Below are 25,950 nucleotides of genomic sequence, written 5' to 3'. Positions count from 1 at the left end.
GAATCCTCTGTAGAAAGGGTTCTACATGGAACCCAAAACGGTTCTACCTGCAACCAAAAACAGTTCTTCAAAGGGTTCTCCTATGGGGACAGTCGACGAATCCTTTAAGGTTCTAGATAGCACCTTTTTTGTAAGAGTGTATATATGTATGTATAGAGTGCCATATGTATGTCATTTGGGACACAGTCTACATCCCTCAATCTAACCTTCCTCATTGTGGTTGCATAGTCCTACAATGGTGTCACGCCCTGACCTTAGAGTTCCTTTTTATGTCTCTATTTTGGTTTGGTCAGGGCGTGAGTTGGGGTGGGCATTCTATGTTTTGTGTTTCTATCATTTTCTATTTCTATGTTTTGGCCGGGTATGGTTCTCAATCAGGGACAGCTGTCTATTGTTGTCTCTGATTGGGAACCATACTTAGGTAGCCTTTTTTCCCACCTGTCTTTGTGGGAAGTTGACTTTTGTTATGGCACATAGCCTTAAGCTTCACGGTTTGGTTTTGTATTGTTTATTGTTTTGTCGGCGTCATTTCGAATAAAGAAGAAAATGTACGCTCACCACGCTGCACCTTGGTCCTATTCTGTTAACTTCTTATGGCTGCAGGGGCAGTATTGAGTAGCTTGGATGAAAGGTGCCCAGAGTAAACGGCCTGCTCCTCAGTCCCAGTTACTAATATATGCATATTATTATTAAAACACTCTGAAGTTTCTAAAACGGTTGAATGATGTCTGTGAGTATAACAGAACTCATATGGCAGGCAAAAACCTGAGGAGAACTCCAAACAGGAAGTGAGAAATCTGAGGTTGGTAGGTTTTCAACAGTTCCCATTGAAATCCCCTTGAGATATGAATGAAGTTGCACTTCCTAGGGCTTCCACTAGATGTCAACCGTCTATAGAAATTTGAATGAGGCTTCTACTGTGTTGTGGGACTGAATAAGAACAGAATGAACTGGCAGTCAGCCATTTTCTGGTCACTCGCATTCCACATGATCTCCACTTGCGTTCCGTTCCTCCTTAAGACACAAAGGAATTCTCCGGTTGGAACTTCATTGAAGATGTTTGATAAAAACATCCTAATGATTGATTCTGTACTTAGTTTGAAATGTTTCTTCGACCTGTACTATAACTTTTTGAAGTTTTTGTCCGAAGTAACGCTCGACCAGAACGAGCGTTTGGATATGTATATCAAACGCCTAACAAAAGGAGGTATTTGGACATAAATAACAGACATTATCGAACAAAACAAACATTTATTGTGGACCTTGGATTCCTGGGAGTGCATTCTGGTGAAGATCATCAAAGGGAACATTTATCATGTAATTTCTGGTTTCTGTTGACTCCAACATGGCAGCTAATTTGACTATTGTTCTGAGCGCCATCTCAGATTATTGCATGCTTTGCTTTTTCCGTAAAGTTTTTTTGAAATCTGACACAGCGATTGCATTAAGGAGAGGTATATCTATAATTCCATGTGTATAACTTGTATTATGATCTACATTTATGATGAGTATTTCTGTTGAAACGATGTGGCTATGCAAAATCACTGGATGTTTTTGGAACTGGTGAATGTAACGCGCCAATGTAAACTCAGATTTTTGTATATAAATATGAACTTTATCAAACAAAACATACATGTATTGTGTAACATGAAGTCCTATGAGTGTCATCTGACGAAGAAAAATGGCTGTGCTTATTGTGGTTTGGTGGTGACCTAACAATCGTTTGTGGTGCTTTCACTGAAGAGCATATTTGAAATCGGACACTTTGGCGGGATTAACAACAAGATTACCTTTAAAATGGTATAAGACACATGTATGTCTGAGGAATTTTAATTATGAGATTTCTGTTGTTTTGAATTTGGCGCCCTGCACTGTCACTGGCTGTTGTCATATCATCCCGTTAACGGGATTGCAGCCCCAAGAAGCTAACAGCCGTGACAATTGGCGCATTCCTATAATACACCATCAGTCATCCGCACCCGTAGACAATGCAAGCTGTTACATATTATAATGAATTTGACATAATCAGCTGTCTACACCTCTTTCTCTTGGGCGTTAGCAAGAGTGGGTCCCTGAGATCATAAGTTGTCCATTAGCACAGTGTAGGCTTTGTGTATCTCCCAGTCATCCCAACCCATTAACACATTAGTCAATTAACTTCAGGATGTACCAGTTACCGGCCAGAAAGTACACCCTGCATAGGCTTTTAGTCATGATTAAAGTGCATAATGTGATTGTGCAGATAGTGACAGGGACATTAAATTGAACATATTACTTTTTACGGGGAAGATGAATGGTACCGTTGAAGTGAATTACAGACATCGAATATTCAAGTCAGTACCGTGTGTGGGTAATATGTTAAGCTGATGAAGATGAATTAGCTATTTGTTTCAATACATACGTGGCTTGACGTTTTAATTTCCCTTAACATCAGGGCAATGAAGTGTAAATAGCTGTAATCATTTCAGGGTGCGCCTCAAATAGCACCCTATTCCCGATGGGCCTTGGTCAATAGTAGTGCACAACATAGGGAGGGAATAGGGTGCCATTTGGAATGCGTGTTCAACTTGAACCTTTATTTAACTAGGCAAGTCAGTTAAGAACAAATGCTAATTTACAATGACGGCCTACACCGGCCAAACCTGGACGATGCTGGGCCAATTGTGCGCCGCCCTATGGGACTCCCAATCACAGCCGGTTGTGATACAGCCTGGAATCGAACCAAGGTGTCTGTAGTGACGCTTCGAGCACTGAGACGCAGTGCCTTAGACCGCTGCGCCACTTCGAAGGAGAACTTCACCGTTTCTCCTGACATCAGCAGGAAAGAAAGGAATGATCACAATTATTTCTCTGTGTGGATGCATGTCTTTAAGATTTTAGAGATGCTGTCCAAATTCAATCTGCATTGTTTAGCTGGGTAAAACACAGCTTGCATGCCCTGCATCATTTGTTGCCATCCAGTGTGCATTTGGTGCTCAAGGAAAACAATCCGGACAGTTCTATTACTGAAGAAACAGTGAAAGAGGCAGAGACGTTTTACAGAGCATTCGGGAAGGATTCAGACCCCTTGACTTTTTCCACATGTTACCGACCGGCTTGATTCGGTCTTATGTATCAAAATTTGAGATTGTGTTTTTTACATTGGATACAAGTAGTATCATACCCATTGTTCCTCAACTGTAGTGTAAGTAATTCCGCTTTGAACATTGATAAACCTCACTTTTGAGAAAATGGCCCTTGAATGTTTTGGTGCACCTACTGAAGAGCTCTTCTTTGTCTACACCCATTCAGCATCGTTCACACCCTCTTAAGCTTTAGTCCCACCCAGCTCTTTAAGGATTCACATGTGAGGCCATGTACTAAACAACCAAAGATTTCAAGACTAAAGGCTGGTTTATACTACGGGGGTGTTCGTCAATTCAATCTGGAGTGCCATAGTGTGCATTCAGAGCGTTGTCAGATTGTCTATTCGTAAAATCTGAGCGTTTCGCCCTCGGAGCGTTCAGAGCGCACACTGGACGCTCTGGGCGAGGAGTCGGGTTGATCCGACCTAACAGCAGTCAAGCACCCAAGCTAACTGGCTAATGTTGGCTAGCTTGCTAGCTACTTCCAGACTCAAATGAGGGAACAACTCACTCTGACCATTTTACATGCAGTCAAGCACCCAAGCTAACTGGCTAACGTTGGCTAGCTTGCTAGCTACTTTCAGACACATGAGAGACAACTCACTCTGACCATTTTACATGCAGTCAAGCACCCAAGCTAACTGGCTAATGTTGGCTAGCTTGCTAGCTACTTCCAGACACAAATGAGAGAACAACTCACTCTGACCATTTTACATGCAGTCAAGCACCCAAGCTAACTGGCTAATGTTGGCTAGCTTGCTAGCTACTTCCAGACACAAATGAGAGAACAACTCACTCTGACCATTTTACATGCAGTCAAGCACCCAAGCTAACTGGCTAACGTTGGCTAGCTTGCTAGCTACTTCCAGACACAAATGAGAGAACAACTCACTCTGACCATTTTACTGGCCCGAGCAGAGCTGGTTAGGCTGTTTTTCTGTTATCCAGAGCATTGGTGACTGCAACTGTGTTGTTGGCAACAATTTAACCTGTCTAGCCCCGGGGTGCCGCGAGCGGCACCCCCCCCCACCCCCACTGAAAAGGCAGAGCCGCGAAATTCAAAAAATATATATTTTTTAAATATTTAACTTTCACACATTAAAGTCCAATACAGCTAATGAAAGACACAGATCTTGTGAATCCAGCCAACATGTCCGATTTTTAAAATGTTTTACAGGGAAGACACAATATGTAAAGATGTAAATCTATTAGCTAAACACATTAGCATAATCCACCATCTTTTCTTTGTCCACCAACACCAGTAGCTATCACCAATTCGGCTAAACTAAGAAATTGATAGCCACTAACCAAGAAAAAACCTCCTCAGATGACAGTCTGATAACATATTTATGTAATAGGATAGGTTTTGTTAGAAAAATGTGCATATTTCAGGTAGATGTCATAGTTTACAATTGCACCCACCGTCACAAATGGACTAGAATAATTACAATGAGCAACGTGTTTACCTAACTACTAATCATCAAACATTTCGTAAAAATACACAGCATACACTAATCGAAAGACACAGATCCTGTGAATACAGACAATATTTCAGATTTTCTAAGTGTCTTACATCGAAAACACAATAAATCGTTATATTAGCATAGCACATGTGCAAACATTACCCCAGCATTGATTCTAGCCAAAGAGAGCGATAACGTAAACATCGCCAAAATATATTAATTTTTTCACTAACCTTCTCAGAATTCTTCAGATGACACTCCTGTAACATCACATTACAACATACATATACAGTTTGTTCGAAAATGTGCATATTTAGCCACCAAAATCATGGTTAGACAATGAGAAAAGTAGCCCAGCTGGTCAGAAAATGTCGTGCGCCATATTAGACAGTGATCTAGTCGTATACATAAATACTCATAAACGTGACTAAAAAATATAGGGTGGACAGCGATTGATAGACAATTTAATTCTTAATACAATCGCGGAATTACATTTTTTAAATTATCCTTACTTTTCAATACAGTTTGCGCCAAGCGAAGCTACGTCAAAAAAGATGGCGTCCTAAGCCACTAACATTTTTCGACAGAAACACGATTTATCATAATAAATTGTTCCTACTTTGAGCTGTTCTTCCATCAGAATCTTGGTCAAAGTATCCTTTCTTGGGTCTAATCGTCTTTTGGTCGAAAGCTGTCCTCTTGCCATGCAGAAATGCACATTGCGTTCGGCATGAACTGGAACGGTGCCCAGAGATTCACAGTGGCTCAGAAATAAATGTCCCAAAATCGCACTAAACGGATATAAATTGCTATAAAACGCTTTAAATTAACTACCTTATGATGTTTTTAACTCCTATAACGAGTAAAAATATGACCGGAGAAATATAACTGGCTACACTAATGCTTGGAAAAACAGTAGGTCGGTATCCTCCGCGCGCATGACGCACCTAGAAAAGAGTTCCTACCTACAGGATTTTTTCATTTATAGTGGCTGTGATTGGGCAATCGATACCATTCAAAGCGTCATCACGTAAAGGCATCCAGGGGAAGACATAATCAGTGTCCATATACTCATAGGAATAACAGTGGCCTTAAAACTGACTCCAGAACAGGGGCCAAAATGTGTGAAATCTGACTCCATGTCAGGGAAATTGCTGTAGAATGAGTTCTGTTCCACTTAGAGACAAAATTTCAACGGCTATAAAAACTATAGACTGTTTTCTATCCAATAATAATAATAATATGCATATTGTACGATCAAGAAGTTTGTAGGAAGCCGTTTCAAAAATTACACGATTTCCATAAATAGTGACAACAGCGCCCCCTAGCCTTAACAGGTTTTAAGTACGCTTTTTTGCCAACGTTTTCTGACACCGGCCATATTCAACGGGTGTTCCGTCAGTTATTCTGTAAATTCTGTCAGTTATTCTGCGCTCTGGCACACTCAGACGAGTGCTCTGAAATCGGAGCACTCGTCTGAAAAAGGTTCCTGTCTTTTTCTGTGGCTTAACTAACTAGGCTCCTAATGACAAAGCAAAAATAGGTTTTTAGAAATGTTTGAAAATGTATCAAAATGGAAATATTACATAAGAAATCAGATCCTTTACTCAGTACTTTGTTTTAGCACCTTTGGCAGCGATTACAGTCTTGAGTCATATTGGGTATGATGCTTCAAGCTTGGCTCAGGCTGGGCTACTCAAGGATATTCAGAGACTTGTCCCGAAGCCACTCCTGCATTGTCTTGGCTGTGTGCTTAGGGTCATTGTCCTGTTGGATGGTGAACCTTCGCCCCAGTCTGAGGTCCTGAGAGCTCTGGAGCAGGTTTTCATCAAGAATATCTCTGTACTTTGCTCCGTTCATCTTTCCCACGATCCTGACTAGTCTCCCAGTCCTTACCGCTGAAAAACATCCCCACAGTATGACGCTGCATCCACCATGCTTTACCGTAAGGATGGTGCCAGGTTTCCTCCAGACGTGACGCTTGGCATTCAGGCCAAAGAGTTCAATCTTGGTTTCATCAGGCCAGAGAATCTTGTTTCTCATGGTCTGAGAGTCCTTTAGGTGCCTTTTGACAAACCCCAAGCAGGCTGTCATGTGCCTTTTACTGAGGAGTGGCTGAGGAAATGTACTGGGTACTTTGTTTTGCTTAACGTCCCAACAGCACATCCATCACATATTCTTAGCCTACCCTTCTGTTCGAAGGTAGTCTCAGGGTTGTGTGCATTGAGACTCACTGTAGCAAAACATTTGCATCGGAAAACAAGCTTTTCTCATTGGACAATTTCAGATAGTGTGACTCCATTTATGTTCGTTTTATACAACGGCTGGTTTGGAATTCCCATTGTCAGAGTCTATCCTGCCCGGGATATACTAGACAACATACACATGGCCAGCACATTCATAAGAAGTGCCATTGTTTATGTTGTTACCTAGCAATGCAGTACCACCACCACCACCATAACCACCACTACTACTGTCTCATTGGCCCAGCCATGCAACTCATAAACTTGATCTCCATCGTAAAACAGATCTAGACATTTGCAACATTGTCGCAATATTGAAATCCGATTGCCGCTGTGTCCCATAGTAATGAACAGGTCGGGATGAGACAGACAGGCAGCTTTTCTCCACCAGTTGAAATCATGAATCAGCCTAATTTTTTATGGATATACACTATATATACAAAGGTATGTGGACACCCTTTCAAATTAGTGGATTCGGCTATTTCAGCCACACCCGTTGCTGACGAGTGTATAAAATTGAGCGCACAGCCATGCAATCACCATAGACAAATATTGTCAGTAGAATGGCCTTACTGAAGAGCTCAGTGACTTTCAACATGGCACCATCATAGGATACCACCTTTCCAACAAGTCAGTTCGTCAAATTTCTGCCCTGCTATAGCTACCCCAGTCAGCTGTAAGTGCTGTTATTGTGAAGTGGAAACGTCTAGGAGCAACAACGGCTCAGCCACACAAGCTCAGGCAGTCTGACGAACGAATCTGGATTTGGCTGGTGCCAGGGGAACGCTACCTGCCCAAATGCATAGTGCCAAATGTAAAGTTTGGTGGAGGAGGAATAAGGGTCTGGGCCTGTTTTTCATGACTAGGCCCCCTAGGTCCCTTTTTCATGGCTAGGCCCCTTTTCTTCCAGGCTAGGCCCCTTAGTTTCAGTAAAGAGGAATCTTAACGCTATAGCATACACTGACATTTTGGACGATCCTGTGCTTCCAACTTTGTGGCAATAGTTTGGGGAAGACCCTTTCCTGTTTCAGCATGAAAATTCCCCCTGTGCACAAAGCAAGGTCCATACAGATATGGTTTGTTGAGATTGATGTGGAAGAACTTGACTGTCCTGCACAGAGCCCTGATCTCAACCCCATCGAACACCTTTAGGATTAATTGGAACGCCGACTTCGCAGCCAGGCCTAATGACCCAACATCAGTGCCTGACCTCACTAATGCTCTTGTGGTTGAATGGAAACTAGTCCCAGCAGCAATGTTCCAACATCTAGTGGAAAGCTTTCCCAAAAGATTGGAGGCTGTTATGGCAGCAAAGGGGGGACTAACTCCATATTAATTCCCATGATTTTGTAATGAGATGTTCGATCAGCAAGTGTCAAGATACTTCTGGTCATGTAGTGTACGTATATACTGAACAAAAAGACTCACAATGCAAATTGTCCGGGTAGCCATTTCATTACCTGTTCAGGAATCTCATGGCTTGGGGATAAAAACTGTTGAGAAGCCTTTTTGTCCTAGACTTGGCACTCCGGTACCGCTTGCCATGCCAAACTGAATGCAGTTTGGAATCGTAACCAACTTCAGTGGGCAAATGCTCACCTTCGATGGCCACTTGTACGCTGGAGAAGTGTGCTCTTCAAGGATGAATTCCAGTTTACATGGCTTTGTGTGAGCGATCGGTTTGCTGATGTCAAAGTTGTGAACATGGTGGCAGTGGCAGTGGGGTTATGGTATGGGCAGGCATAAGCTACGAACAACGAACACAATTCCATTTTATCGATGGCAATTTGAATGCACAGAGATTCCGTGACGAGATCCTGAGGCCCATTATCATGCCATTCATCCGCCGCCATCGACTCATGTTTCAGCATGGTAATGCACACCCCCATGTCGCAAGGATCTGTACACAATTCCTGGAAGCTGAACATGTCCCAGTTCTTCCATGGCCTGTATTCTCACCAGACATGTCACTCATTGAGCATGTTTGGGATGCTCTGGATTGACGTGTACGACAGCATGTTCCAGTTCCAGACAATATCCAGCAACTTCACACAGCCATTGAAGAGATGTGGGACAACATTCCACAGGCCAGATTGTAACTCAGTACAATCTTTGAAATTGTTGCATGTTGTATAATGGCGCCGGAGAAGATGGCTGCCGTTTACGGTCCCCTAACCAATTGTGTGTTTTTTTTCGTTATTTGTAACTTATTTTGTACATAATGCTTCTGCTAGATATCAGGACAGCGATTACTCACCCCATACTGGAAGAATATATATTTTTTTCTTTAACAAGTCGGATGCGAAGGATTTACTCCAGACACCTGACAAGGCCCTCGTCCACGTCATTCACAGGAGAAAGAGACTTAGATATCGGGGACGTAGATCTGGGTGCCTTGTGAGGATCCGGCGGCGAGTGGGTAATCTGCCTTTACCATCGACCCTATTAGCCAATGTACAATCTGGATAATAAAATAGACGAACTACGAGCACGTACATCCTACCAACGGGACATTCTTATGTTTCACCGAGTCATGGCTGAATGATGACATGAATAACATACAGCTGGCGGGTTTTACACTTTTTCGGCAGGATAGAACAGCTGCCTCTGATAAGACAAGGGGTGGCGGTCTACGTATTTTTGTAAACAACAGCTGGTGCACGAAATCTAAGGAAGTCTCAAGGTTTTGCTCGCCTGAGGTAGAGTATCTCATGATAAGCTGTAGAACACACAATTTATCAAGAGAGTTTTCATCTATATTCTTCGTAGCTGGAATCGTAACCAACTGTCTATTTACCACCACAAACCGATGCTGGCACTAAGACCGCACTCAATGAGCTGTATAAGGCCATAAGCAAACAGGAAGATGCTCATCCAGAGGCGGCGCTCCTAGTGGCCAGGGACTTTAATGCAGGGAAACTTAAATTACGTTTTACCTAATTTCTACCAGCATGTTAAATGTGGAACAAGAGGGAAAAGAAACTCTAGTCCACCTTTACTCCACACAAAGAGATGCGTACAAAGGTCTCCCTCGCTCTCCGTTTGACAAATCTGACCATAATTCTATCCTCCTGATTCCTGCTTACAAGCAAAAACTAAAGCAGGAAGCATCAGTTACTCGATCATTAAAAAAAGTGGTCAGATGAAGCAGATGCTAAGCTACAGGACTGGGCTAAGCTTCCTGCCATCCAGGACCTCTATACCAGGCAGTGTCAGAGGAAGGCCCTAAAAATTGTCGAAGACTCCAGCCACCCGAGCCATAGACTGTTCTATCTGCTAACGCACGGAAAGCAGTACCGGAGCGCCAAGTCTAGGTGCAAAAGCCTTCATAACAGCTTCTACCCCCAAGCCATAAAACTCCTAAACAGTTGATCAAATGGCTACCCAGACTAATTGCATTCCCCCCCCCCTTTTACACTGCTGCTAGTCTCTGTTTATTATCTATGCATAGTCACTTTAACTCTACCTACATGTACATATTACCTCAATTACCTTGACTAACCAGTGCCCCGCACATTGACTCTGAACTCCGTACACCCTGTATATAGCCTCGCTATTGTTTTACTGCTGCTCTTTAATTATTTGTAACTGTTATTTTACATTATTTACTTAGCAATTTTTTTACTTAATACTTATTTTTTTCTTAAAAATGCACTGTTGGTTAAGGGCTTTTTAAGTAAGCATTTCACTGTAAGGTCTACACCTGTTGTAATTGGCGGACGGGATTTGATGTGATTTGATTTGATTGTGCGTTTATATTTTTGTTCAGTGTACAAAGAAATGTCAATAGAAAAATAGGTAAAACAAAACGAAATGCATCTAGTTTGCCGTCTTTCCAGCTTCAGTCTGAAGTGATTGTGTTTGCTGTTTATTTGGCTAGCTAGCAAGAGTGGAAGAGCCTCCATAGCAACCATTGTTTACCATAGCAACCTGCAAAGTTCTGTAACTATCAACCAGTGCTTGGGTAGTTTTACTTTACATGGCAGTCAATACGAATAAAACTAACGACCAGAGAACACCTAAAATTGCACTTGACATCCAGTGCACTTGACAACCAGTGCTGGTAACCTGTTGTATTAAAGCAATAATACACTTGAGTCCATGTGTTATGACATTTTTATAATGGCTGTGGTGTTCTAACCACGTCACAGCCATGATAAAAATGTCATAACACATTGCCTCATGTAGAGCAATATGGCCAAAATATCATATCACAATACTTTTGACATTTTTGACAGTATTTTATGTTTTTGAATAATACAAGTTCTAAATTTGCTTTATGACTAGTTCATGACCCTAGGGGGGCAACATATAAATTATAAGCGATTTCAATGAGGCTTTTTCCATTCTGATTGTTTTATACTGTTTCAATCCAATAATGGCAATAGAATGATTATTCTAATTCTTTAGTTGGAATATCGTGGACAGCCCCTTGAATTCATTGTTGTTTGATATGACAATGAATAAGCCAGGGAGGAATTATTGGCAGGGTCAGAACCAAAGTGTTGGTCAGTATTTCCAGGTGACCCTAATTAGATTGTACATTACATGTTTTCTTACCTCATGTAGCTTCGCCTATTCCTCTCTGATTTAGAAGATACTGTTGCACAAACAACATGCTTATCTAGGCCTACACCAGCACAGGTACCAGGCTGTACTAGCCAGCTAGCTATGTTTGCTCTGACTCTTAGTACACTTAGCAAGCTAGCTAGCCAGCTATCTAGCGATTGATTAGCATTAGCGACTAACACAATTTATTTTAGCATCAACTTGCTACGCAAAGACAAACTAGCAGACCGTAGTTTGCAGACAGTAGGATACACAAACTAATAGTGTAATTATAGAACGCCTGTGGAAATCAGCATGTCACCAACATCTTGTTGCATCCATCGGAGCATGCAGAGTGAACGGCAAGAAGGTGCCGTCGAGCAACTGCTCTTTCCTTGAGTGACATAGGCTAGGGCTTGGTGTAGTTAGTGGCAGGAGGAGAGGAGAGGGAGAAAGACGACTCAAGTAGCAAATGGAGTAAACTACAAAAACTGACATTACACGCGCCAGAGTTGCGTATCACATTTAACATACCAAACATTGAAATACCATAATAGAACGTAGAGTCACTAGTCTCATGTATTATTGCTTAATTTTTATATAACCCTCTTAGGCTTCCCTCCCCCTTATCTGAGATACCTACTGCAGCCCTCATCCTCCACATACAACACCTGTTCTGCTAGTCACATTCTGTTAAAGGTCCCCAAAGCACACACATCCCTGGGTTGCTCCTCTTTTCAGTTCGCTGCCGCTAGTGACTGGAACTAGCTTTAAAAAACACTCAAACTGGACAGTTTTATATCTATCTCTTCATTCAAAGACTCAATCGTGGACACTCTTACTGACAGTTGTGGCTGCTTTGTGTGATGTATTGTTGTCTCTACCTTCTTGCCCTTTGTGCTGTTGTCTGTGCCCAATAAAGTTTGTACCATATTTTGTGCTGCTACCATGTTGTGCTGCTGCCATGTTGTGTTGCTACCATGTTGTTGTCATGTTGTGTTGCTGCCATGCTGTGTTGTTGTCTTAGGTCTCTCTTTATTTAGTGTTGTGTTGTCTCTCTTGTCGTGATGTGGGTTTTGTCCTATATTTGTATTTTATTTTTTATTTTAAATCCCAGCCCCCGTCCCCGCAGGAGGCCTTTTGCCATTGTAAATAAGAATTTGTTCTTAACTGACTTGCCTAGTTAAATAAAGATTCAATAAAAAATAACAAAAACGAAAAATAATTTGTTTTGTGCCAACCTGAGCAAGACACTGTTTTTCCTGACCATGTGACCTGACCAGTACTCAAGACACTGGTTGGAGTTGTCTGCTTTGGGGCATATGTTAGTTGTCTTACCTTCAGTGGGGACGCTGGTTGGGGGGTGGGATGTGGACGAGGAGGCTCCGGCTGTGGTGGTCTCTCCTCTGCTTCTGCTCTGGCCTGTTGTCTTGGCAACTAGCGCGGTGGTGAACGGATAGAGTTGTGTGGTGTTGATGATATCACAGCTTTTGTCTTTGGTCTGCAAGACAGCATACAAGAGTCCTCTTTCTCATGCAACGTAGACATACGGGTACTTTTCAAATAAGAGAGAGTGAGAGATATATAGATAGTTAGTAAGATATAGTTAGATAGTGAGAGGAGTAACTGAGGCATCCCTGCATGTAGCAGACCAGAACATCCATCAACCTGGCAGCCACACAGAAAAACATTACAGCCGATACACACGCACGCACGCACACATCCTACCATACCCCCACTCACTCGCGATTCATATTAGAAAGCTAGTCGTTTCCATCAGCCAGGATGCTATTCACCTCATCAGGACAGCTGTTATCAACCCAGTCCTGCCGATGGCGGTCAAACCCACTGGAACACCTGAAACCAGATGAGAGGATATTCAGAAAGGGCTTAGGAACAGGAACACTAGACATGCATCACTAAAAAGGATCAACCGCAATCAAAGATGGATTTGGATAGATCTCTAAAACATCAATTATACTAACAGATACATCCAGCTCTGTCGACCTGCAGATGTTACATGAAACCAAAATAATCCAAATCAGACCCCCCCACCTTTCTGGGAGTCCAAAATACAGTAAGTCCAAAGGGGGAACAGCCCATGATTATTAGAATATGGGGGGGATTTGTGAAGAGGAAGTTCACTGGGTCAAACTGCTCAGAGTACAGGGTTTGGTGGAGGGGGTGAAAGGAAATGGGAAGGGGGAAAGGGGGATGAGGGGGAATAGGTAATGCCTGTGTCATGCCTCCCAACCCGAGGTGACGAATAAACTCTGTGGGCTCTCATTCTTCCTCTTGTTCACAGATCATGATGACTAATATCACTCTCTTTTCTTCTCCTCTCTCTTCAGTAAGCCCTCTGACATTATTTAGATTTTGAGGGGCATATTTCCTGCCTTGACACAGAGGGAAAGTTTGTCTGCTCGCTCTCTCTCTCTCTCTCTTTTGTTGCGGTATGTTTTGTCCGTCTGCCTGAATCTCTGAAGTCAGAGAAAGAAGTCTGCTCACTCATATCACCAATGGCGGAGGTGGTAAACCAATTTTATACACCTCACAAAAACCTGCAGGACTACAAACACAATAGCATAAACCCACCAAATCTAATCGACATGGAGCAGTGGCGGCTGGTTGGCGGAGATATCAGACGATGGGCTCATAATGGCTGGAATGGAATAGATGGGAAGGTACTTAAGTTTCCATGTGTTTGATACCGTTTCCTTTATTACAAATCTCCACCCACAAGCTACCACTGCCAAGCAAGCAGACAGGCCAAGTTATCCTCCATCCTTATTCTCATCAGATCCTATAACTCCCATTAGCGCTGCATGGTGGATATTATTATGGCAAAGCTCTCGGTGTGGAGGAGGAAGAGGAGTCCATTCCCATCTCTCCCTGCTCTCTAATCAGCCCACGCTCCCCGGATTTCACAATTTTGGCCGGTAAAATCATCTGTCCAATCAGTCGAGACAGATTCCTCCGGTAAATGCACCTCGTTTTTCCTATGTTTCCCTGGGAGAAGCGAAAGGAGAGCGGGAGAGAGTGGGAGACAGGATATCACAAAACAGGTCCGGCCAGTCCCTCCGGATCCTTTCCCGTTTAGGTTGAACCTCAATGCCATCCAGCCTCTGAGACCAACTGCGTCCCAAATGGCAACCCATTCCCCTATGGGTCCTGATCAAAAGTAGGGCACTATATAGGGTGCCATTTGGAATGCATTCCAGACCTTCCTTCCAACATCCACTCAGACACCACACTGCTAATTATAAATGGGTTGAGCTGCCTCATTTGAATAGAAATGTGTACATCTGGGAAAGATTTTCGTTTGGTCTTCGTTTTCTCCCCCCTCTTTCACGGTATAGAGGATGCATTTCTTTATTGGTTTTAAAAGACTCATTGGTATCTCTTGAACACTAAAAACTGACCCTAAAAATCCTTCTTTAACCAGTCTCCTCCCCTTAATCTACACTGATTGAAGTGGATTTAACAACTGACATCAATAAGGGATCATAGATTTCACCTGGATTCACCTGGTCAGTCATTCATTGAAAGAGCAGGTGTTCCTAATGTTTTGTACACTCAGTGTATACGATTCAATGCCAAATGTTTCTGATTATTACCAAACCAATATTTCAAATTGGATTTTCAGTTAATTGAAAATGGAACCTTTTTCAAAATGTCACCCTTTCTTAAACAAGCCATACAAAAGGTGGTTGCAATTCCAATTTCATCCTCCAGAAAAGACAGAACAAATTTTACAACAAATAATAAGTTTAAATTCAAATATAATAATTGATAAAAAATGTAATCTTTATGGAACATAAAAAAAATATATACAGTGGGGAGAACAAGTATTTGATACACTGCCGATTTTGCAGGTTTTCCTACTTAAAAAGCATGTAGAGGTCTGTCATTTTTATCATAGGTACACTTCAGCTGTGAGAGACGATATCTAAAACAAAAATCTAGAAAATCACATTGTACGATTTGTAAGTAATTAATTTGCATTTTATTGCATGACATAAGTATTTGAACACCTACCAACCAGTAAGAATTCCGGCTCGCACAGACCTGTTAGTTTTTCTTTAAGAAGCCCTCCTGTTCTCCACTCATTACCTGTATTAACTGCACCTGTTTAACTTCTTGCAACTATAGGGGGTGCTGTTTCAAATTAGCATAATTGTCTCTACAGATTAAACTGCCTAGTACTCAATTCTTGCTCGTACAATATGCATATTATTGTTATTATTGGATAGAAAACACTCTCTAGTTTCTATAGCCGTTTGAATTATGTCTCTGAGTGAAACAGAACTCATTATACAGCACTTTTCCTCCCAGTGTGTGAGATTTAGACATCTTGGCCTCTGGTTCCAGATCAGTTTTAAAAGTCTCTGTTAATCCTATGAGATACAAACACTGCCCACGCCTTCCTCTAGATGTCAGTAAGTGGTGACAATTTGAATGGAGTCGATTGCGCAATCATTGGCTCTATAAATGACAAAATACCGGAAGTAGCCTTCCTTTGGACACTGCGCTCAACGCAAGAAGGATATCTGACTGGCCTTTTTCCAAGCATTGGTTTAGCCAGTAATATAGCGTCGGTCATCTTTTTACTTGTTATAGGTGTTAGAAACATCATAATGTAGTTAATTTAAACCGTTTTATAGCAATTTATATCCGTTTAGTGTGATTTTGAGGCATTGCTTTGTAATAGACTTTGAAGCTCCGGGTGTTTCGGGGTCGTTTCGGGGTCCCGGTCGTACGTTAGTGGGCATTTCGACGGACAAGTGGACATCTTTCGACCAAAAGAAGATTAGACCCAAGAAAGGATTCATTGTCCAAGATTCTGATGGGAGAACAGCTCATAGTAAGAACAATTTATGATGATAAATCGTGCTTCTGTCGATAAATGTTAAACGTTTATGCCGCCATCTTGTTTGCTATAGCTTCACTTGGCGCAACCTGTATTGAAAAGTAAGGATAATTTAAAAAATGTAATTCCGCGATTGTATTAAGAATTAAATTGTCTATCAATCGCTGTCCACCCTGTATTTTTTAGTCAAGTTTATGAGTATTTATGTATAAGACTAGATCACTGTCTAATATGGCGCAGGACATTTTCTCACCAGCTGGGCAACTTTTGTCATTGTCTAACCATGATTTTGGTGGCTAAATATGCACATTTTCGAACAAACTCTCTATGTATGTTGTAATATGATGTTACAGGAGTGTCATCTGAAGAATTCTGAGAAGGTTAGTGAAAAAATTAATATATTTTGGCGATGATTACGTTATCGCTCTCTTTGGCTAGAATCAATGCTCTGGTAATGTTTGCACATGTGGTATGCTAATATAACGATTTATTGTGTTTTCGCTGTAAGACACTTAGAAAATCTGAAATATTGTCTGTATTCACAGGATCTGTGTCTTTCGATTAGTGTATGCTGTGTATTTTTACGAAATGTTTGATGATTAGTAATTAGGTAATACACATTGCTCTATGTATTTATTCTAGTCTAGTTGTGACGGTGGGTGCAATTGTAAACTATGATTTCTACCTGAAATATGCACATTTTTCTAACAAAACCTATCCTATACCATAAATATGTTATCAGACTGTCATCTGATGAGGTTTTTTCTTGGTTAGTGGCTATAAATATCTTAGTTTAGCCGAATTGGTGATAGCTACTGGTGTTGAGAGAAAATGGTGGACAAGAAAAATGGTGATTTTTGCTAACGTGTTTAGCTAATAGATTTACATATTGTGTCTTGCCTGTAAAACATTTAAAAAATCTGAAATGGTGGCTTTATTCACAGGATCTGTATCTTTCATTAGGTGTCTTGGACTTGTGATTTAATGATATTTAGATGCTACTATTTAATTGTGACGCTATGCTAGCGATGCTAATCAGTGTGTGTGCGGGGGGGGGGGGGGGGGGTGCTCCCGGACCCGGGGTAGAGGCTCGTGAAAGGTTAAACTCGTTACCTGTATAAAAGACACCTGTCCACACACTCAATCAAACAGACTCCAACCTCTCCACAATGTCCAAGACCAGAGAGCTGTGTAAGGACATCAGGGATAAAATTGTAGACCTGCACAAGGCTGGGATGGGCTACAGGACAATAGGCAAGCAGCTTGGTGAGAAGGCAACAACTGTTGGCGCAATTATTAGAAAATGGAAGAAGTTCAAGATGATGGTCAATCACCCTCGGTCTGGGGCGCCATGCAAGATCTCACCTCGTGGGGCATCAATGATCATGAGGAAGGTGAGGGATCAGCCCAGAACTACACGGCAGGACCTAGTCAATGACCTGAAGAGAGCTGGGACCACAGTCTCAAAGAAAACCATTAGTAACACACTACGCCGTCATGGATTAAAATCCTGCAGCGCACACAAGGTCCCCCTGCTCAAGCCAGCGCATGTCGAGGCCCGTCTGAAGTTTGCCAATGACCATCTGGATGAGCCAGAGGAGGAATGGGAGAAGGTCATGTGGTCTGATGAGACAAAAATAGAGCTTTTTGGTCTAAACTCCACTCGCCGTGTTTGGAGGAAGAAGAAGGATGAGTACAACCCCAAGAACACCATCCCAACCGTGAAGCATGGAGGCGGAAACATCATTCTTTGGGGATGCTTTTCTGCAAAGGGGACAGGACGACTGCACCGTATTGAGGGGAGGATGGAGGGGGCCATGTATCGCGAGATCTGGGCCAACAACTCCCTTCCCTCAGCAAGAGGATTGAAGATGGGTCGTGGCTGGGTCTTCCAGCATGACAACGACCTGAAACACACAGCCAGGGCAACTAAGGAGTGGCTCCGTAAGAAGCACCTCAAGGTCCTGGAGTGGCCTAGCCAGTCTCCAGACCTGAACCCAATAGAACATCTTTGGAGGGAGCTGAAAGTCCGTATTGCCCAGCGACAGCCCCGAAACCTGAAGTATCTGGAGACGGTCTGTATGGAGGAGTGGGCCAAAATCCCTGCTGCGGTGTGTGCAAACCTGGTCAAGAACTACAGGAAACGTATGATCTCTGTAATTGCAAACAAAGGTTTCTGTACCAAATATTAAGTTCTGCTTTTCTGATGTATCAAATACTTATGTCATGCAATAAAATGCAAATTAATTACTTTAAAATCATACTATGTGATTTTCTGGATTTTTGTTTTAGATTCCGTCTCTCACAGTTGAAGTGTACCTATGATAAAAATTACAGACCTCTACATGCTTTGTAAGTAGGAAAACCTGCAAAATCGGCAGTGTATCAAATACCTGTTCTCCCCACTTTGTTTGCCCTATCCAAAATTAATTACAACCAACTGATTGCAGCTTTACAGCAAAAATGGAGGAGACAAATACAGAAGGTTTGGAACTTGTTTGTCTGCCCTTTATTAAAGACCCCCCCCCCCCCAAAAAAAAAATAAAATAAATATATATCAGTTTTACTTGAGGACCAAACTTTTGACTGCGGCGCCATACAGGTTGCAAAATAGTTGGGGAGAGATTTTAGATATGCTGATTCCGTGGCACATGGTTTATGAACTGATAAACAATGCGTGATTCAAACCTTAAAAAAATATATATATATAAATACATTTTTACAAAATATTTGCCACACACAGAATTGTACGTATATATACAACCATCTCAGCTCTGCAGATTTTGCCACGGAGAAACAAAATCACAAGTTCACTTATTTTGGTATTGCCCCTATGTAGCTTGTTTCTGGTCACATGATCAGGAAGGGCTGAAAAATCACAACATTTATATAAAATTAACCCGACAAATTGAACCGTTGGGAGAGTTTGAAAACCGTAGACAATCAATCAACAATATATATAATAATACTTTTAGTAAAAATATTTATCTTTAACCTGTTGGGGATGGGGGCGCTGTTTAGACTATTTATGCTAATGTGGCTAATTTTTTAAACGGCTTCCCACAAAATCCTTGATCGTACAATATGCATATTATTATTATTATTGGATAGAAAACAGTCTATAGTTTCTATAGGAGTTGAAATTTTGTCTCTAAGTGGAACAGAGCCCATTCTACAGCAATTTCCCTGACATGGAGTCAGATTTGAGAAACGTTGGCCACTTTTCTGAAGTCATTTAAACGGGCACTGTCGTTGCTATGACTATACGGACACTTCTTACGTCTTCCCCTGGATGCCTTTACGTGATGACGATTCCAACGGGCTCGATTGCTCGTTCACAGGCCCTACAAATGAAAAAAACCTTTAGCTAGCAAGTCTTTTCTTGCTGCGTAACGCGCGTGGAAGACACCGACCCTCTCCTGTTCCAAGCATTAGTTTAGCCTGTTATATTTCTCCGGTCATCTTTTCACTCGTTATAGGAGTTACAAACATCACAAAGTAGTTAATTTAAAGCGTTTTATAGCAATTTATATCCGTTTAGTGCGATTTTGGGACATTTATTTTTGCAACGATGTGAAAAGTTGGTCACGCTTTTCAGTTCATCCCGAACGTAGTTGACATTTCCACATGGCAAGAGGACAGCTTTCCACCAAAAGACGATTTCTCCCAAGAAAGGATCCTTTGCCCAAGATACTGATGGAAGAACAGCTCAAGGTAGGACATTTTTATTATGATAAATCGTGTTTCTGTCGAAACATTTTAGTGGCTTAGGACGCCATGTTTTTTGACGTAGCTTCGCTTGGCGCAAACTGTATTGAAAAGTAAGGATAAATTAAAAAATGTAATAACGCAATTGTATTAAGAATTAAATTGTCTATCAATCCCTGTCCACCCTATATTTTTTAGTCACGTTTATGAGTATTTATGTATAAGAGTAGATCACTGTCTAAGTGGCGCAAGGACGTTTTCTTTACCAGCTTGTCTACATTTCACATTGTCTAACCATGATTTTGGTGGCTAAATATAAACATTTTCGATCAAACTGTATATGCATGTTGTAATGTGATGTTACAGGAGTGTCATCGGAAGAATTCTGAGAAGGTTAGTGAAAAAATTAATATCTTTTGGCGATGTTGACTTTTATCGCTCACTTTGGCTAGAATCAATGCTGGGCTGCTAATTGCTATGTGCTAAGCTAATATAACGATTTATTGTGTTTTCGCTGTAAGACACTTAGAAAATCTGAAATATTGTCTGTATTCACAGGATCTGTGTCTTTCGATTCGTGTATGCTGTGTATTTTTACGAAATGTTTGATGATTAGTAGTTAGGTAAACACGTTGCTCATTGTAATTATTCTAGTCCATTTGTGATGGTGGGTGCAATTGTAAACTATGCCATCTACCTGAAATATGCACTTTTTTCTAACAAAACCTATCCCATACCATAAATATGTTATCAGACTGTCATCTAATGAGTTTTTTTGTTGGTTAGGGGCTATAAATATCTTAGTTTAGCCGAATTGGTGATGGCTACTGGTGTTGGTGGACAAATAAAAGATGGTGGAATATGCTAATGTGTTTTTAGGTAATAGATGTACATCTTTACATATTGTGTCTTCCCTGTAAAACATTTTAAAAATCGGAAATGTTGACTGGATTCATAAGATCTGTGTCTTTCATTAGCTGTATTGGACTTTAATGTGTGAAAGTTAAATATTTTAAAAAAATATTTTTTTTGAATTTCGCGGCACTGGTTTTTCAGTGGGGGGGGGGGGGGGAGTGCCGCTAGCGGCACGCTGATCCTAGACAGGTTAACTTACAATCTGTAGATACTATGCAATTAGACAGGTTCAGAATGTATGTGAAACATCACAACACATTTGAAGAATATATGGCACATGGAAATCATAACAGGGCGATTTACAGAGATAAAGTGCATTCGGAAAGTATTCAGACCCCTTTACTTTTTCCACATTTTGTTACATTACAGCCTTATTCTAACATGTATTACATTGTTTTTTCCTCAATCTTTAAAAAAAAAAAAATATTTTTTTATTTCACCTTTATTTAACCAGGTAGGCCAGTTGAGAACAAGTTCTAATTTACAACTGCGACCTGGCCAAGATAAAGCAAAGCAGTGCGACACAAACACAGAGTTACACATGGGATAAACAAACGTACAGTCAATAGCACAATAGAAAAGTCCATATACAGTGTGTGCAAATGTAGTAACATTAGGGAGGTAAGGCAATAAATGGGACATAGTGGCAAAATAATTACAATTAGCAATTAAACACTGGAATGGTAGATGTACAGAAGATGAATGTGCAAGTAGAGATACTGGGGTGCAAAGGAGCAAAAACTAAATAACAATATGTTGATGAGGTAGTTGGGTGGGCAATTTACAGATGGGCTGTGTACAGGTGCAATGATTGGTAAGCTGTTCTGACAGCTGATGCTTAAAGTTAGAGAGGGAGGTATAAGACTCCAGCTTCAGTTACTTTTGCAATTAGTTCCAGTCATTGGCAGCAGAGAACTGGAAGGAAAGGCAGCCAAAGGAGGAATTGGCTTTGGGGATGACCAGTGAAATATTCCTGCTGCAGCGCGTGCTACGGGTGGGTGCTACTATGGTGACCAGTGAGCTGAGATAAGGCCTAGTAAAGACTTATAGATGACCTGGAGCCAGTGGGTTTGGCGACAAAAAATGAAGCGAGGGATAGCCAACAAGAGCATACAGGTCGCAGTGATGGGGCTTTGGTGACAAAAAAGGATGGCACTGTGATAGACTACATCCAATTTGCTGAGTAGAGTGTTGGATGCTATTTTGTAAATGACATCGCTGAAGTCAAGGATCGGTAGGATAGTCAGTTTTACGAGGGTATGTTTGGCAGAATGAGTGAAGGATGCTTTGTTGTGAAATAGGAAGCCGATTCTAGATTACATTTTGGATTGGCGATGCTTAATGTGAGTCTGGAAGGAGAGTTTACAGTCCAACTAGCCACCTAGGTATTTTTAGTTGTCCACATATTCTAAGTCAGAACCGTCCAGAGTAGTGATGCTAGACAGGCGAGCGGGTGCGGGCAGCGATCGGTTGAAAAGCATGCATTTGGTTTTACTTGCATTTAAGAGCAGTTGGAGGCCACGGAAGGAGTGTCGTATGGCATTGAAGCTCGTCTGGAGGTTTGTTAACACAGTGTCCAAAGAGGGGCCAGAAGTATACAGAATGGTGTTGTCTGCGTAGAGGTGGATCAGAGAATATCCAGCAGCAACAGCGACATCATTGATGTCTACAGAGAAAAGAGTCAGCCCGAGAATTGAACCCTGTGGCACCCCCATAGAGACTGCAAGAAGTCCAGACAACAGGCCCTCCAATTTGGCACACTGAACTCTGAGAAGTAGTTGGTGAACCAGGCGAGGCAGTCATTTGAGAAACCAAGGCTGTTGAGTCTGCCGATAAGAATGCAGTGATTGAGTCGAAAGCCTTGGCCAGGTCGATGAAGACGGCTGCACAGTATTGTCTTTTATCGATGGCGGTTATGATATCGTTTAGGACCTTGAGCGTGGCTGAGGTGCACCCATGACCAGCTCAGAAACCAGATTGCATAGCGGAGAATGTACGGTGGGATTTGAAATGGTCAGTGATCTGTTTGTTAACTTGGCTTTCGAAGACTTTAGAAAGGCAGGGTAGGATAGATATAGGTCTGTAACAGTTTGGGTCTCGAGTGTCTCCCTCTTTGAAGAGGGGGATGAACGCGGCAGCTTTCCAATCTTTAGGTATCTCAGACGATACGAAAGAGAGGTTGAACAGGTTAGTAATAGGGGTTGCAACAATTGTGGCAAATAATTTAACAAAGAGAGGGTCCAGATTGTCTAGCCCAGCTGATTTGTAGGAGTCCAGATTTTGCAGCTCTTTCAGAACATCAGCTATCTGGATTTGGGTGCTGTGGGGAGCGCAGGGCTGTTGACCAGGGTAGGGGTAGCCAGGTGGAAAGCATGGCCAGGTGTAGAAAAATGCTTATTGAAATTCTCAATTATCGTAGATTTATCGGTGGTGACAGTGTTTCCTAGCCTCGGTGCAGTGGGCAGCTGGGAGGAGGTACTCTTATTATCCATGGACTTTACAGTGTCCCAGAACCTTTTGGAGTTTGTGCTACAGGATGCAAATTTCTGTTTGAAAAAGCTAGCCTTTGCTTTCGTAACTGCCTGTGTATATTGGTTCTTAACTTCCCTGAAAAGTTGCATATCGCGGGGGCTATTCGATGCTAATGCAGTACTCAACAGGTTGTTTTTGTGCTACACACAATACCCCATAATGACAAAGCAAAAACAGGTTTTTAGATTTTTTTGCAAATATATATATATATAAAACACTGAAATATCACATTTACATAAGTATTCAGACCCTTTACTCAGTACTTTGTTGAAGAACCTTTGGCAGTGATTACAGCCTTGAGTCCTCACGGGTATGATGCTTGGAACACCTGTATTTGGGGAGTTTCTCCCATTCTTCTCTGCAGATCCTCTCAAACTCTGCCAGGTTGGATGGGGAGTGTCACTGCACAGCTATTTTCAGGTCTCTCCAGAGATGTTCGATCGGGTTCAAGTCCGGGCTCTGGCTGGGCCACTCAAGGACATTCAGAGACGCTCCTGCATTGTCTTGGCTGTGTGCTTAGGGACGTTGTCCTGTTGGAAGGTGAGCCTTTGCCCCAGTCTGAGATCCTGAGCGCTCTGGATCAGGTTTTCACAAGGATCTCTCTCCGTTCATCTTTTCCTCAATCCTGACAAGTCTCACAGTCCCTGCCGCTGAAAAACATCCCCACAGCATGATACTGCCACCACCATGCTTCACCATAGAGATGGTGCCAGGTTTCCTCCAGACGTGACACATGACATCCAGGCCAAAGAGTTCAGTCTTTGTTTCATCGGACCAGAGAATCTTGTTTCTCATGGTCAGATTCCTTTAGGTGCCTTTTGGCAAACTGTCATGTGCCTTTTTACTAAGGAGTGGCTTCCGTCTGGCGACTCTACTATAAAGGCCTGATTGGTGGAGTGCTGCAGAGACGGTTGTCCTTCTGGAAAGTTTTCCCAACTCCACAGAGGAACTCAGGAACTCTTTCAGAGTGACCATCAGGTTCTTGGTCACCTCCCTGACCAAGGCCCCTCTCCCCCAATTACTCAGTTTGGCCGGGACGGCCAGCTCTAGGAAGAGTCTTGGTGGTTGCAAGCTTCTTCCATTTAAGAATGATGGAGGCCACTGTGTTCTTGGGGACCTTCATTGCTGCAGAAATGTTTTGGTACCCTTCCCCAGATCTGTGCCTCGACACAATCCTGTTTCGAAGCTCTATGGACAATTCTTTTGACCTCATGGCTTGGTTTTTGCTCTGACATGCACCGTCAACTGTGGGACCTTATATAGACAGGTGTGTGCCTTTCCAAATCATGTCCAATTAATTGAATTTACCACAGGTGGACTCCAATCAAGTTGTAGAAACATCTCAAGGATGATCAAGTAAACAGGATGCACCTGAGCTCAATTTCGAGTCTCATAGCAAAGGGTATGAATACTTATGTAAATAAGATATTTCTGTTTTTATTTGTAATAAATTAGCAAACCTTTTAAAAAACTGTTTTTGCTTTGTCATTATGGGGTACTGTGTGTAGATTGATGAGGTAAACTTTTTATTTAATCAATTTTAGAATAAGGCTGATACGTAACAAATTTTGGAAAAAGTCAAGAGGTGTGAATACTTTCCAAATGCACTGTAGGTGGATGATCTGAGAGTAGCTGAAAGGTGGGTTTAAAAAGCTCATGTACTTTAATAGCTCTGACTGAAAACACAATGTAAACTCAGCACCCTCTATTTCAAAGATAATTCATAAAAATCCAAATAACTTCACAGATCTTCATAGTAAAGGGTTTAAACACTGTTTCTCATGCTTGTTCAATGAACCATAAACAATTCATGAACATGCACCTGTGGAACGGTCATTAAGACACTAACAGCTTACAGGCAATTAAGGTCATAATTATGAAAACTTAGGACACTAAAGGGGCCTTTCTACTGACTCTGGAAAAACACCAAAAGAAAGATGCCCAGGGTCCCTGCTCATCTGCGTGAACATGCTTCGGCATGCTGCAAGGAGGCATGAGGACTGCAGATGTGGCCAGGGCAATAAATGGCAATGTCTGTACTGTGAGACACCTAAGACAGCGCTACAGGGAGACAGGACGGACAGTTGATCGTCCTCACAGTGGCAGACCACGTGTAACAACACCTGCACAGGATCGATACATCCGAACATCACACCTGCGGGACATGTACAGGATGGCAACAACAACTGCCCAAGTTACACCAGGAACGCACAATCCCTCCATCAGTGCTCAGACTGTTCGCAATAGGCCGAGAGAGGCTGGACTGGGGGCTTGTAGGCCTGTTATCCTCACCAGACATCACCGGCAACAACGTCGCCTATGGGCACAAACCAACCGTCACTGGACCAGACAGGCCTGGCAAAAAGTGCTCTTCACTGACGAGTCACAGTTTTGTTTCACCAGGGTTGATGGTCGGATTCGGTTTTATCGTCGAAGGAATGAGCTTTACACCGAGCGGGATCGATTTGGAGGGTCTGTCATGGTCTGGGGTTGTGTGTCACAGCGTCATCGGAATGAGCTTGTTGTCATTGCTGGCAATCTCAACG

At 42.1% G+C, this 25,950-nt stretch overlaps 1 protein-coding gene across 2 annotated transcripts in view; it reads right to left on the bottom strand.

The window, feature by feature from the left end:
* The window catches only part of LOC129822772 (plexin domain-containing protein 2-like), a 178,813-nt gene that overhangs the window by 15,362 nt on the left and 137,501 nt on the right, over nt 1-25,950 (bottom strand). For both annotated transcript variants that reach the window (XM_055881169.1, XM_055881170.1), the window contains exons 10-11: nt 13,176-13,236; nt 12,718-12,880 (exon numbers count right to left, since the gene is read on the bottom strand). In XM_055881169.1, coding sequence (XP_055737144.1) covers nt 12,718-12,880; nt 13,176-13,236 — 224 coding nt within the window. The remainder of the gene's footprint in view (nt 1-12,717; nt 12,881-13,175; nt 13,237-25,950) is intronic.

Source organism: Salvelinus fontinalis, chromosome 25 (genome assembly GCF_029448725.1).
Source record: "Salvelinus fontinalis isolate EN_2023a chromosome 25, ASM2944872v1, whole genome shotgun sequence".
Lineage (NCBI taxonomy): Eukaryota > Metazoa > Chordata > Actinopteri > Salmoniformes > Salmonidae > Salvelinus > Salvelinus fontinalis.
The sequence above is the reverse complement of the archived record's forward strand: the minus strand, read 5'-3'. Positions and strand labels throughout refer to the sequence as shown.